This window comes from Mytilus edulis, chromosome 5 (assembly GCF_963676685.1).
Source record: "Mytilus edulis chromosome 5, xbMytEdul2.2, whole genome shotgun sequence".
Taxonomy (NCBI): Eukaryota; Metazoa; Mollusca; class Bivalvia; order Mytilida; family Mytilidae; genus Mytilus; species Mytilus edulis.
The window spans coordinates 70,745,377-70,761,440 of record NC_092348.1 but is presented as its reverse complement, the minus strand read 5'-3'; the positions used below and the strand labels follow the sequence as shown (position 1 = coordinate 70,761,440).

General features: G+C 36.0%; 1 protein-coding gene across 1 annotated transcript in view; it reads left to right on the top strand.

Annotated features, from left to right (window-relative positions):
• The window catches only part of LOC139524354 (uncharacterized), a 262,486-nt gene that overhangs the window by 16,251 nt on the left and 230,171 nt on the right, over window positions 1-16,064 (top strand). The window contains exons 4-6 of the mRNA XM_071319119.1: window positions 8,440-8,559; window positions 10,114-10,236; window positions 10,991-11,113. Coding sequence (XP_071175220.1) covers window positions 8,440-8,559; window positions 10,114-10,236; window positions 10,991-11,113 — 366 coding nt within the window. The remainder of the gene's footprint in view (window positions 1-8,439; window positions 8,560-10,113; window positions 10,237-10,990; window positions 11,114-16,064) is intronic.

Sequence of the window (16,064 nt, the reverse complement as noted above, 5' to 3'; positions counted from 1 at the left end):
ACCCAACCAATCTCTTAACACGAGGAATTGACGTCGATCAATACATCGATAGTGTCCTTTAAAAAAAGACAGAATTAGTTAACGGTATTGACAATTACAGAAAAAAACGAAGACGAGGAATTTCTAAACAATGAAGTTCATACTGATCACTATGATATCAGTAACGTTATAGACAATTGGAAATATTGAAATTTTCAGGAAAGTGATTTGAGTAACTGCTTACGTTCAGCGGTTCATATTTAACTACCAATATACCGATATACCAAACATCTGAGATAAAAACACTAGGCAATATCCTAGCACTAGACAATTGTGACTCTTCATAGATGACGGTAGCTTTTAGAGATGCAATGGAAGGATTCACAGCGGAATCATTTTAGAGAATTTCCGTATTTATTACCTGCGAATCATTTACTTACCAAACTGATAGTGACAGACGCACACGAGCGTTCACTTAATTCGGACTCAATGCTACGCTTACTTACGTATTACAATCGTATTGGGTACCGATACTTAGACAATATGTTAAGGAGTAATTGATCAAGTTTTCGCTGTTGTTAATCATTGTAATGTTACGTAAGTGTCACGTGTTGACATTAGAGTCAAAATAGATATACATACATTCTATTCGCTTTTGTTATTGTTAGCTATATAGTTGTCCGATGTAACCTCTTAACGATATTGGTGTCAAGTGAACCTCTTAACGATATTGGTGTCAAGTGAACCTCTTAACGATATTGGTGTCAAGTGAACCTCTTAACGATATTGGTGTCAAGTGACCAGGATGAATTTACAGCTGAAATCGATACTAGTAGGACATAGTAGTGCCGTCTCCGGAATATTCCAGAAATTCGACGAAAAATGGGGAGAGCGGCACAAAACTTGTTGATTCCAATAACCTTCGAAACAGAAATCGTTAACTCTGATGATTATTTATTTAATTTAGAAAAAAAATACAGCCAATAGCAAATTTATCTAAGTACAAACATCAACGCTAAACACAAATGCCACAAGTTCGCAACATCACGCAAACGAATGCATAATTTTACATACCTTCATACAAGAGCTTACGTTATTTTTTACGACAAAATTGAAACATATGTACGTGGTTTAGAATCCCTTGGTCAGACAGAGAATACATATGACCCATTATTGGTCCCTATCATATTGAAAAAGTTACCGGGGACGTACGCATAAATCTTACAAGACACCATGAATCAAATAGTTGGCAATTAAATGAACTACTACATATACTATCTCAAGAACTCAACATTATGGAGAGAGGCAATTCCTCTGATCATACGGAAACTTAAACCACTACAGCAGCATTTCACACCAATGCAAAGGTACGTACAAAATAAATCAACACAAATAAACGTAAAATCATGTGTACTTTTGTAACGAATCACATGTTCCCGTTAATTGCACTAAGATAATTGATCAAACAGCAAATATTTCTGTTGTTAAACAGCATCGTTTATGTTTTAACTGTCTTTGACCCCCAATATAGCTGATTGCAAATCACACAAAAGTTGCAGGAAATGTAAATAAAGCAGCATACTAGTTTATGCAAAGACGAGGTTAAAAAGATGAAAAACAGAGTAACACTAATGAATATATTACTAGTAACACAATTCAGTAAACACAACACAACGCGAAGAAAATGGGTACAGTTCCTCACTCACAGACACAGACTAAAAACTGTCGTAGCGCAAGTAAGTTCGGGCATTCAATGTACTTACACAAACACATTATTTGACAAGGGCGCACAGATGCCCTCATCATAGAAAAATAAGCTACAGAGCTTGATTTGACAATTACCAGACAGAAGACCATAAACTTGTCAGGATTTTGTGACACAAGTGATGGCACAGACAACGGCAAATTACCTATCAACGTTTTGATTGTACCAGAAATAGCTGTACCAATGAAGACTTATGTACGTAATATAACAAATTTAAAGTATTTGTTTGGCTTGAAATTAGACCATCCGGTCTCACATGACCCAATGGTTGAAGATTCTCTATTGAATTATATCTAATTCATATCTATGAAGAGTAGAACTTTTATAATGGAGAAATTTATGGAAGTTGAAGCTGCTAGTATAAATAATAGTGACAACAAATCTGAAAACAGACAATTCCAAGATGTATATAAATCAAATGGTAGAGGTAACCATATGGAAGCATAAAGATATGTTGATAAGTTACCTTGTAAGGAGGAACACCACGCCTTACTAGACAACAGAAGTATTGAATAACGGAGAACAGAAAATGTCATTAAGCGTCTCAATCGTGAACTTACACTTTTACAGAAAAACGGAAAAATTATTAATGAACAAGAAAAACGTAGATTTATCGAGAGAGTTGATGAACGATCAGCCAACACAATTGTTCATTCCATACCGCAACATCATTTCCGTAAAAAGTCGTCAACCACGCCAATCAGAATTGTATTTGACTGTAGCTGCAAACCTTCACCTATTAATCTAAGCTTAAATGATTGTTTGATGGATCTTTGGCCAAACTTTAATGATTTAACCGGAATTTTTCTCCGATTTAGAATACACAAATACGCCGTCTCGACAGGTATAGAAAAAAGCCTTACTTATTATGGGCTGGATGAAGAATATCGTGATGTTACCAGATTCTCTTATGCGTAGTAACCCGGATGACCCAAATAGTCAACTAACCGCAAACAGATTCAAGTCAGTATAATTTGGAGCAACTTTCTCTCCGTTTATCCTAAATGCTGTTATACGTAAACATTTGACTGCAATTCAACAGACTGGACAGCAATGTTAAAGAAATACTTTTATGTTGACAATATTATATCGAGCTTTAATTAACAAAGAGCTTTGTTAGACTTCTTCCATGCATCACGTTTAGTATTTGTAAATGATTTGTATGATGCGAGAGCATAAGAAGTTGAACATTTATCAAAATCATCATGTAACGGAGAAGCTTAATCCTTATGGAACAATTTTGTTCGGTGGATGGTGGGAGAGATTGAGAGGAATAACGAAAAACTGCATTAAACGAGCACATATGGACAATAAAACACTCAACACGATAATGACTGAAGTAGAACGTTTACTCAGTGATCGCCCACTAACATACGTTTCATCGGATCAAACGCGGACGACGAACCCCTTACTCCGTCACATTTATTATATTGAAAACGGACCAAGACGCTACCGTATAACGGCCTTAAAGACTGTAGTTTACAACCAGGAACCAAAGACACTACGCATGAACCAGTAACTGGCTAGACAATCGAAGTTTCTTTCATTAATTCTTAAAAACTACATAAAAAGATGGAAGCAGGAATACATAAATTCGCTTAGGAAATATTACCGATACACAGATCGAAACACATAGAACATTAACGTCGGAAATATGTAGTTCAGATTCAGGACTATGTACCTAGAGTAAATTGGACTTTGGCGATCATTGACAAATTATTTTACGGCAAAGATGGACTTACACGATCAGCCATAATTCGAACAAAAACTGGTTTGATATCTAGACCAATCATCAAACTTGAATTCTTTGGAACTTGAAAATATAGCAGCTCAGAGTGAGGAAAAGACGAAAATAAAAACATAGACTAACATGTGTTAAATATAAATCGTGAAAAGTAAAATGATAACGTGTGATTAGCATATGGACATTAAAATGAATTTAAACCGTGGGCTGTTAAATATTTTACATATAAACTTTAAAATTTTACTAGTAATTTATTTTATTAGAACTTTAATAATTAATGTTGTGATCACTTTCATTTATTTTAAAGTAATTCATGTGCGGCCCAAGTATGTTAAGAGCAAAATCACAAACGCAACGTTCTCGCTGCCCATATTCATTGTAACATGTGTGACATGTTGACATTAGAGCTTGAATAGAAAGAATTATTCACACGAGTCATTATATCAGAGGGAGAGGTATCCATTGCCTCAAAAATGACAAAAATCTTTAATGCCCTAGACTCCTACGACTTAGCCAGGAAAGGATAAGGTTGGTACCTTTATATATCACAAAGTCGAAATGAACTATTGCCAGCTGGCCAAACCAAGACATTTTCCACATGGGTCATGACACAAGAGGTATATCTAGTAGTTGTATAATGGCCCATAGTACTTATGTCCTAGACCCGTACGAGTTTGTCAGGAGGGGATAACAAGGGTTGTGGTACTCGGAGTCGAAAAAAACTATTGCCGGATGGCCAAATTAAGAAATTCTCCACGTTGGTCATTATATCAGAGGAAGAAATAGGAATTGCCTCTAAAATGACCCATACTACTATACCCTAGACCGTACGACCTAGTCAGCAAAGAGAAAGATGGGCACCTTTATATATCTCAAAGTCGAATTGAACTATTGACGACTTGTCAAACTAAAAGATTCTCCTCGTGGACCATGATACAGAGGTTAAGGTACTAATTACCTTTAAAATGACCAGCAAGTAAAAGTATGTTTGAATATTTTGATATACAAGAGTACTTCCCTTACCCTTTTCCTACCAATACGTACGGATCTATGATATACGATACATGGGCCTTTTTAGAGAAAACACCTACGCTAATCTTTTTGTTAGCCCACAAGGAGAAACTCTTAGTTTGGTCTTTGTGATATACAAGAGTACTTCCCTTTGCTGTTCAACAGGTACGGGTCTAGGACATAAGAACCATGGGTAATTTTCGAGGCAACATTATTCCATACATCTGATATGTTTGACAACGCAATCAGGGTTAGTGCTATGGCCCATCTTAAAGGCAATGGCTACCTCTACCTCTGCTAATATGGTCCACGTTTAGATTATCTTAGTCGGTCAGCTGGCAATATTTCATTTTGACTTCGTTGTACACCGGGATACCATATCCCCCTTTAAACCGTCTGCTGACAAATTTGCACAGGTCTAGGGCATGATTGTTATGGGCCATTTTAGAGGAAATGCCTACCTCTACCACTGGTATATATAATGGCCCACGTGGAGAATCTCATAGTTTGGCCAGCCGGCAATAATTCAGATCGAATTCGTTGTATACCGTGACACCATATCCCCCCTATTAACCCTTTACTATCAAAATCGTACGGGTCTAGGGTATAAATGCTATGGGCCATTTTAAAGGCAATAAGTACCTCTTCCTCTGGTATCATTGCCCACGTGGAGAATCTCTTCGTTTGGCCAGCCGGCAATAGTGCATTTTCGAATTTGTGATATACCAGGGTACCCCCCTTATCCTTTTCTGACTAGCTCGTACGGGTCTAGGGCATAAGTGCTATGGGCCATTTAAGAGACAATACCAACCTCTACCTCTGGTATAATGGTCGATGTGGAGAATCTCTTAGTTTGGCCAGCCGGCAATAGTTCAGTTCGAATTCGTTGTATCCGGATACCATATCCCCCTTTTGAACCCTCTACTGACAAACTCGTACGGGTCTAGGGTATAGGTGCTATGGGCCATTTTAAAGGCAATAAGTACCTCTTCCTCTGGTAGCATTGCCCACGTGGAGAATCTCTTCGTTTGGCCAGCCAGCAATAGTTCATTTTCGAATTTGTGATATACCAGGGTACCCCCCTTATCCTTTTCTGACTAACTCGTACGGGTCTAGGGCATAAGTGCTATGGGCCATTTTAGAGGCAATACCAACCTCTACCTCTGGTATAATGGTCGATGTGGATAATCTCTTAGTTTGGCCAGCCGGCATTAGTTCAGTTCGAATTCGTTGTATCCGGGATACCATATCCCCCCTTTGAACCCTCTACTGACAAACTCGTACGGGTCTAGGGTATAAGTGCTATGGGCCATTTTAAAGGCAATAAGTACCTCTTCCTCTGGTATCATTGCCCACGTGGAGAATCTCTTCGTTTGGCCAGCCGGCAATAGTTCATTTTCGAATTTGTGATATACCAGGGTACCCCCCTTATCCTTTTCTGACTAACTCGTACGGGTCTAGGGCATAAGTGGTATGGGCCATTTTAGAGGCAATACCAACCTCTACCTCTGGTATAATGGTCGATGTGGAGAATCTCTTAGTTTGGCCAGCCGGCAATAGTTCAGTTCGAATTCGTTGTATCCGGGATACCATATCCCCCCTTTGAACCCTCTACTGACAAACTCGTACGGGTCTAGGGTATAAGTGCTATGGGCCATTTTAAAGGCAATAAGTACCTCTTCCTCTGGTATCATTGCCCACGTGGAGAATCTCTTCGTTTGGCCAGCCGGCAATAGTTTATTTTCGAATTTGTGATATACCAGGGTACCCCCCCTTATCCTTTTCTGACTAACTCGTACGGGTCTAGGGCATAAGTGCTATGGGCCATTTTAGAGGCAATACCAACCTCTACCTCTGGTATAATGGTCGATGTGGAGAATCTCTTAGTTTGGCCAGCCGGCAATAGTTCAGTTCGAATTCGTTGTATCCGGGATACCATATCCCCCCTTTGAACCTTCTACTGACAAACTCGTACGGGTCTAGGGTATAAGTGCTATGGGCCATTTTAAAGGCAATAAGGACGTCTTCCTCTGGTATCATTGCCCACGTGGAGAATCTCTTCGTTTGGCCAGCCGGCAATAGTTCATTTTCGAATTTGTGATATACCAGGGTACCCTCCTTATCCTTTTCTGACTAACTCGTACGGGTCTAGGGCATAAGTGGTATGGGCCATTTTAGAGGCAATACCAACCTCTACCTCTGGTATAATGGTCGATGTGGATAATCTCTTAGTTTGGCCAGCCGGCAATAGTTCAGTTCGAATTCGTTGTATCCGGGATACCATATCCCCCCTTTGAACCCTCTACTGACAAACTCGTACGGGTCTAGGGTATAAGTGCTATGGGCCATTTTAAAAGCAATAAGGACCTCTTCCTCTGGTATCATTGCCCACGTGGAGAATCTCTCCGTTTGGCCAGCCGGCAATAGTTCATTTTCGAATTTGTGATATACCAGGGTACCCCCCTTATCCTTTTCTGACTAACTCGTACGGGTCTAGGGCATAAGTGCTGTGAACCATTTTAGAGGCAATACCAACCTCTACCTCTGGTATAATGGTCGATGTGGAGAATCTCTTAGTTTGGCCAGCCGGCAATAGTTCAGTTCGAATTCGTTGTATCCGGGATACCATATCCCCCCTTTGAACCCTCTACTGACAAACTCGTACGGGTCTAGGGTATAAGTGCTATGGGCCATTTTAAAGGCAATAAGTACCTCTTCCTCTGGTATCATTGCCCACGTGGAGAATCTCTTCGTTTGGCCAGCCGGCAATAGTTCATTTTCGAATTTGTGATATACCAGGGTACCCCCTTATCCTTTTCTGACTAACTCGTACGGGTCTAGGGCATAAGTGGTATGAGCCATTTTAGAGGCAATACCAACCTCTACCTCTGGTATAATGGTCGATGTGGAGAATCTCTTAGTTTGGCCAGCCGGCAATAGTTCAGTTCGAATTCGTTGTGTCCGGGATACCATATCCCCCCTTTGAACCCTCTACTGACAAACTCGTACGGGTCTAGGGTATAAGTGCTATGAGCCATTTTAAAGGCAATAAGTACCTCTTGCTCTGGTATCATTGCCCACGTGGAGAATCTCTTCGTTTGGCCAGCCGGCAATAGTTCATTTTCGAATTTGTGATATACCAGGGTACCCCCCTTATCCTTTTCTGACTAACTCGTACGGGTCTAGGGCTATGTGCTATGGGCTATTTTAGAGGCAATTAAATGGACTGGTAATGTTGATATTAAAGACTCTTATTGATCTCCGTTATTTTGAAGAATTATGTCATTGAAATAGTAATTGACAGTTTCTATTTTTCTGTTTATTATATTCCTTCAATAAACTAGCATAACCATAATGGATATTAACAGCAAAAGTTATTTTATTGTCACAATCTAATAACTACCCAAAACATTTCATCGAACGCGGTTTTGATCTCATGAATATTATTGACGGCTAGCCTCATGAATATTAACGCCGGCTAGATCCACACTAGTAATAAATACCCATTTCTAGATTTTGAAATACACCAAAGAAAGCTAATCGTTCCAAACAGATAATTTTCTTTGCTCGTTAACTTATAAAAAAGAAGATGTGGTATGATTCCGATTGATACAACTCTCATCTGAGTTATCTCGGTCTTTAAATCTCGATACTCGTTTTAAAGTCATGTTTTTCGAACCAAAACATACTTCAAACCTATTCCTTATTCTTTAAAGATACAACATTTTTTTTTTGAAATTTTATCGTACTTTCAGAAATATTATCACATCTAAATTTTAGTAATTAAAGTTATGACAGTGAAATTGTTTATAATTTTCAAATTAAAACAGCTTGGTGCATAGTTAGTTGCGTTTATGTTATATGGCTCTTGCATTGTAAAATTGAATTTGAATTATGCTGACTTTGGTCACCAGGCATAATATACTCTATTGTTTTTCAGGGTGTTTAATTGAAGGTGTATGTTTACCGTTTGGCGAATATAAGAATGACATTAAGACTTGCAAAAGAACAACATGCCTTCAGAAAGGAAACGGATATACATTTAATACAACATTATATGGTAAGAATTGTTTAAATCAATTAAAAACAAAATTTACAGGTCTCTTATTTTTACACTGGCTATTATTTTATACCTTTGGAAGAGCCAGTCATAAGTCAGTTTCAGTAGAAGTATATTAACAAATCTTTCTGCAGTTTGTTACTACTGAGATCTTTCTGACGTTAAAACATTACCTCTAGATTTAAACTATCCTTTAATCAGTACAAAAACGAGCTGATTTGATTAAAAAATAAGAAGATATTTTTGATAACTTAAAAAAACTAAACAGAGATACACTGTTAATTAGGATAACTATGCAATATGAAAACAAAAGAATATTCGTATAAAAATATGTAGTATAAGTAGAGTTATCTTTCCTTCAATAAAAACAGTATTCCGATAATAAACCATATATAGCAACTTTACAAGAAACACATTTTGCTGAAAGTGTTTGATTTGCAGTAACATGAGTAAGGGTAAAGATGTACATGAAAAAATTTGGGAAAAAATCCAAATACCCTTTCTTCCATTCGATTTTTTTAAAAGTCAGTGGAAATGTTAGAATACTAAATACTCATCCTTAAGCTTACAGAAGATTCATATAAATGCATGAGCATTAATCACATATTTTGTTTTGCTGCGCATGCTACTGTACATTACAAATAAATATGAAAAACAATTGACATTTGTTTTAATATAAAACAAAAAAGAAGAAAGATGTGATTATCAATGAGACAACTGTCCACAAGAGACCAACATGACACAGAAACGAACATATATAGGTCTCCGTACGGCCTTCATCAATGAGAAAAACCCATACCGCATAGTCAGCAATAAAAGGCCCCGAAATGACAATGCACAACTAACGAGAAAACTAACGGCCTTATTTATATATAAAAAATTGAACAAAAACAAATATGTAACACATAAACAAACAACAACCACTGAATTACAGGCTCCTGACTTGGGACAGGCACATACCTACATAATATGGCGGTGTTAAACATGTGAGCGGGATCCCAACCCTCCCCCTGGCCTGGGAAAGTGGTATAACAGTACAACATAAGAACGAAATATAAAAAACAGTTGAAAAAGGCGTAACTCATCAGATGGACAAAAATACAAGTGAACGTGGCAGGAAACTTGTACATCCCAACAACAAAAAGACACTAAGAACAGATCTGAGAGTAGTCGCAGTTATCTGACAGCTAGTTCAAAGCTACTAACAACAAATAAAAAAAATCATGCATCTAAGACTAAATTATCAATCCGTACACATCAAACATCCAATGGATTTAGTGTAAATACGTCATAAACACTCAGAGAAAAACATGACTTTGTGCAAAGCCAAGATACAGGTATCGACAGGATTGAGGATTAAGTCAATTTAATCGTTGGGAATAGGAATTAACAAGGTAAAGTGCAGTATTTTATCCGTTTATTCCAAACTTTGGACAGTTTTGCAATGCACAAGAGAGTATCTGGTTGCAAGCATGTCGTAGTTACATTGTACATTTGTACATTTGAAATCTTTTATAATTATCTAATATATATTCATTTTACTTCCAAATACAGGTTGTACAGATAGCAACGATGTGTGTCATCCCGGAGGAACAACGTGGGAATGGAATACTTGTTTTACTATTGGTTGCAGGGTCACAAGTGAACACACGGCAGAGGAATATCTTGTTAAAGCAGGTAATTACTTGAATGTGTCGTATTTCATTATCATGTACAACCGGTTATATCTCATAGTTTGCAAGAAAGTCTGTTTCATTCGTGTTTTATTTTGTAGGTACTTGTTCATGAATTTTTAGTTCACGACGTAAATATATTCTGCGTACAATAAACGTAAACGTAAAATTCTGGTGTATGCAGTATGGATGTTGCTCCTTGGTAAAGGTCGTACGATGACATATACATGTAATGCGTCATATGGTTTAGGTGGATTGTTGCCTCATTGACAAACATTGATGTACCACATTTCTTACTGTAAACGTAAAAAGAAAAAAAAACTGCTGTTGACATGAGGATGTAATGACAATCATCCGAATTGGTTGTTATCATACAATATAACAGACAAACGCCTAAATGAACATAACAGTCTTCAAGAAAGGATTTACATTTGTCCAAGTACTGGGACTGAAACGTGGTGTTGTTTCTTTTTTTTACAAAATTGAGTTTTCTCGATTTCTAGATTCAAACCTGTTCGCTGTTTTTTTTTTTATTGTTCTTGTCCATGATTTTCACGCATAGCAAAGATGCACTTAAGTTAGGATGATGTTTTCGATAATTGGCTGTTTTCGTGCAAAGCGCGAAACTATTGATATCCAGTCTAACGGCAACTATTTCCATTACAAATTATTACAGTTGTAAACTAAACTGAGTAAAAATAAAATAATGAGAAAGAAGTCTGTGTTTTAAGATTATTCATTTAACAAATGTATTTCAGGTTGCCTCTACAATGGAAAATGTATAGATATTGGTCAACCGTTTAAGAGCAGCAAGTCTGACTGTCTCACTTATGAATGCACGGAGACAAACAAAACATATGGATTAAAATTAGTTGACGAAAGTAAGTTAGTGCTGTAACACCACTGTTTAAGGTTAGAGGAGAGAGGAGGGCGGAACAGTCACACATATGTTCAACCCTGTCATTTTTTTTTATAAGCTATGTGCCAGGTCAAAAACTTGTAAGTCAATACAATGTTGTCGTTGGTTGCCGTATGCAAAATTTGTATTTTGCTTATTGATTTAACATAAATCAGGCCCTTTTCTGATTGTTATTTTTGTTTTTTTGCTTTGTTGACATTTTTTACAGCTTCTATTCCTCTATAATATGAGTTTTGGTAATTGTTGGGTTCGAAGGACTTACGGTGATCAATTTTTCAAAAACGCATGTTTTTAAAGTCTTAATTTTTTTTAATTACCCCCCCACACACACACATTTAGTTTGAATTCAACAATCCATTATCAGTATATCTAATATACTATAGGAATAAGAAACAGCCCAGACAATACAAGTTAATGCAAGTGTGAAATATTTAATTTTTTTTCGTTTCCGGGTCAATTCACAGTATTATCTTGTCTTAGTTCATGTATGTTTACAAATTGTAGCGTCGAATCGTTAAGGCTAACAAAAGTTACAGTACACGCCGTATTATTTTATGAATAGTCATTCTGAAAATGCAAACAATATATATAGTCGAAATAATCAAATTGAATTATCAAGATTCGTTTCATATTTTAAATAAACAAGCCCCATTGTCGTAGTATAAGATACATTAGTTAAATATGGAAATATTTTCACAAACATTATACAGTGTATGTAAAGTGCGGATCCTAAAATACCATTTTCACTGTATATGCCATGCATTTCTGATGTAGAATGGTAAATAAACAGACGAAAAAATTATGATTTTTGAAGAAAATGAAGAACATTGTTCACATGTATTGTAGAATGAAATTCAAAACAGTGTTGCTGTGGCCATTGATTGACACATTAAATTCATCCATTGACTGGGACAATTTACGTTCAACGTTTGTCTGTAACGACCACTGTTCACGACGTACCTACGATAGACATTTAAACTGTGGGGTTACCAAAGGTTTCTTAACGCCTTTAATTATAAAATAATTCGAAAAAATAATCAGGAATAACCTTTATGTTTTGATTTATATAATTGATATAAATCAAAACATCGTGTTATTTCTGATTAATTTTCGAGTTACTTTATTAAGGTGTTGAGAACCTTTGGTGGCCCCATAGTTTAAGTGTCTTTAAAAAGTACACAGTGAGCAGTGGTCGTTACATACAAACGTTCACCTAAATTGTCCCAGTCAATCAATGGCCACAGCCACACTGTTTTGAATTTCATTCTATTTAGTAATAAATAATACATTCAAGTTATACAAAGTAAGAGATGGGAACGGGTTTTTATCGCGCCGAGAGCCATCCATACGTGAAATATATACCGAAATAGGTGAATATTCAGGACGCTTTACGAACGCATCGTGCAGGTGGTTTAAAACCAGCAGGAAAGATGTAGTTTCCAAAAAATATTCATTACAACACAATTAATGAATGGCTATTATTTATTTTGAATTTATTGAACCATAAAACTAATTTTTGACTCTTCACATTGAATAATCCGCGAAGCGGATTATGTAAAATGTGAAGAGTCAAAAAATAGTTTTATGGTTCAATAAAATCAAAATAAATTATTGCCATTCATTATAAATAAATTTCTATCAAAAATAAGGCTCAAAGAACTCTTTATATTAATTATATTAAAACAATAACAACGTACACACAAGTTGGCGTATGAATATACAACGTCAGAGTGGGCGTGTCGCCATAAAAATTGACAACATTGAAAATAAAACTAATAATTTTAACCAATCAGAAGACAGTAAATACACCAAATTTATTTATCTATTAATGTTGTATAACGTACATGTAGAATAGCTTTTGTTATTCAGTTTGCCCATATTGTATTGAATTCCACTATGATGCTATCTTTTTGCGAGTCATGTTCACTGTTGAATAATGATAGTTTACTTTCATTTTCACTGTAGAGCGATTCATTAGTATTGCATATGCGCTGCATTTTCACTGTATGAATTTTATTACTTTTTATTCATTAAATTCCGAATTCAGCCGACTTGCTCAAACAATAATTAAAGTAAGAAATGGATTTGATAGTGCTGACATTGAGATGAAAAGTTTGATTGAAGACTGCAATAAATTCCATATAATTAATATTTATTTTAAATAAAACACATCGTTGTCATAATATAACAATATGTGGATCATTTCAGAGTTGAAAATGTTTATAGATTAATGCAAAATATTTTCAAATGCATGCCAATTTGATAAAATTCATGTTTCTGCAGTAGTCACTATTCGCATGTGCAAACAAATTTTAACATTGGATTTTGAGTATGGGTCTGTTTACCAATCAGAAGATGCATGTCATAGATTTTTTTATAATTCATCAGAATCTTTATTTTAAGTGTAGTTATATTTATCCAATGCATTGAAACTTCATCACTGAATACGTACATCTCTCATGCATATGGTTATCGATGATTAATTTTTGGCCCATTTAACAAGTTTGTGGGGTCCAAACTGTCAAGAAATAAATTCTTTTGGATTTCAACAACAGTTGAATATTTGAGGTACTTTGGAATGCTGAATCTTACCGTGTTTTTAAATTTGAGATTTTGGTATTTTGTGCCAAGTTATCGAAATGGTCCAAATTTAGGCCCAAAGGGTCCGAAATTCAACATTTTTTTATTTCATAAAAAATGAAGTATAGCTTGAATGTTGTGTACATACTTACCCCAAGCTGTTCAGGGCTCGACCTCTGCGGTAGTATCAAGGGTGCTCTACTACACCATGTTCCAATACAACTTTATCAGTATACGTTTTTGACAGATAAAGTTTGCCCTACACAACTTGACTTGCATTTCAAGCTTTAATGACTTTGGATACTTATATGTCACATTGTCGTTTAATTTTATACAGTAAAGAACATGCAAGCAACAATCGAGCTAAAACTATCTTTCCTTCAGAATATGGATGTTGAAGCATTTTGGGGCTCAACAATAGGGGAGGCAAGTGAAGATGAATCACAGAAAAAGAACTGAAGTTAAGGAGGGGTATTCATACCAATGCACGTATTGTCCTTTCAAGACAAAATGGGTAGCTAGTTTTCCCAGGCATAAGAAGATCCACACTAATGGGTTAAACAAATGTGACCAGTGTGAATTAAAATGTTAAGACTTCTCAATAAGCATAACAACTGATAGCATGGAGAAAGCCTGATTTGTACTCATTGTTCCAAACACTTCAAAAGCAGAACTGGGCAGTGGCGGATCCAGAACTTTTTGTAAGGCGGGCCCGATAGCTGACCTAAAAAGGGGGGGGGGGCTCAAGTCATGCTTCAGTGATTCCCTATATAATCAACCAAATTTGTCCAAGGCCTCCCTAGATACGGCTATGCTGGCATAGCTTACCATATGAAGAAAGCAACAGGAACTTTTAATCACATCTGCTCGTTTTATGGTAAAACATTAAAGATACTTCGCTGACCGCAGAGATCGAACCCAGAACAGTTAGGGCAAATTTGGAAATAATATTAAAGCTTGATACTATCTGAATTTGGATTGGGATCAAATTTATGACGTTATATAGGTTTCTGACACAAGGTAAATGTGGTCGAAGATCTTAAATCGTATGCGTAATACTGTGCAACTGAAGGTTTCTTCCCGCCCATAACATTTTGTTTTCCTTCTAGGATAAATGACCATAAAACCAAATCCCAGTCTTTCCTTTCTTGTAATGGACCTTGTAGTACAATTTTAGAGAGGTCTATACACTTGAACACAAGATATTGTCTGGAAACTAGAAAAACGTTTGTTTTGCCATTTCTTTTGCCCCTCATTTCTGCACATTTGGGGCAATTATCCCCGAACCAAATCCCAGTCTTCCCTTTATGATAATGCGAAAAAGATTCAAAAACGTACACACAAGTAATTATCCGGAAACTACAAACATGATTGTTTTTTGTCCCTTTTTGTTCCTTCATTCCTAAACTGTTAGTACCATAACCCCAAAATGAATCCTAACATTCTACTTGTGGTATTAAACACTGTGGTACATTTTCAGAACAATCAAAATTCTTATACACAAGTAATTATCCTGAAACTAAAAACATGCTTCTTTTATGCCCCTTTTTCGTAAACGGCTGGAACCATCATCCCCAACATTATCGTAACCTTCCTTTTGTGGTATTGAACCTTGATGTCTTCTTTAAAATTTATATAGATCCATTCACTTAAATTAAAGTTGTCCGGAAACCAAATGGGTCTTTTGACGACGCAGACGATAACGACATCATAGCAATATACGAACCTGAAAAAAACATTGCGGGGAAACATTTCAGTTTACAGTTCACACATGTCAATACTGTTGGAAAACGTATAAATGGCCAGTCAGTTTCTATGGACATATACAAGTTATAAATAGATAAAAATATTAAAGTAATCAAATAAGTTTTTCATTTGTTGCAAGTCTAATTATTACATTAATCTACAATAAAAATTCATCGCATTTTCGAAAATTCTACATCAGAAATGAATGCCATACAGTGATAATTCTTCGCATCTATAGTGAAAATGGATCGCTTTTAATAACTGATATTCTATGTTATGTTGATTTTATAACACATATCTGAACTTTAATACTGTTATTTTACATTAAAAAGACACATCATAATGAAAATATGTTAAAATTTAGTTTCAAATCAATTATTTTGGTATTTTCAAAACGTAAAGAAATAAAGTTTTCCCATGATCCTTTATTCTACAATGAACATACTCGCATACAACAGTGAAAATTAACTGACTGGATTCGCACTTTATATACACTGTTATAGATTCTATAGTGTATATGTTGAAACGGAAAAAACTGAGATTGTCAAACCAGTTGCAGCATAAATTTTACCAAATGAATGAAAGAT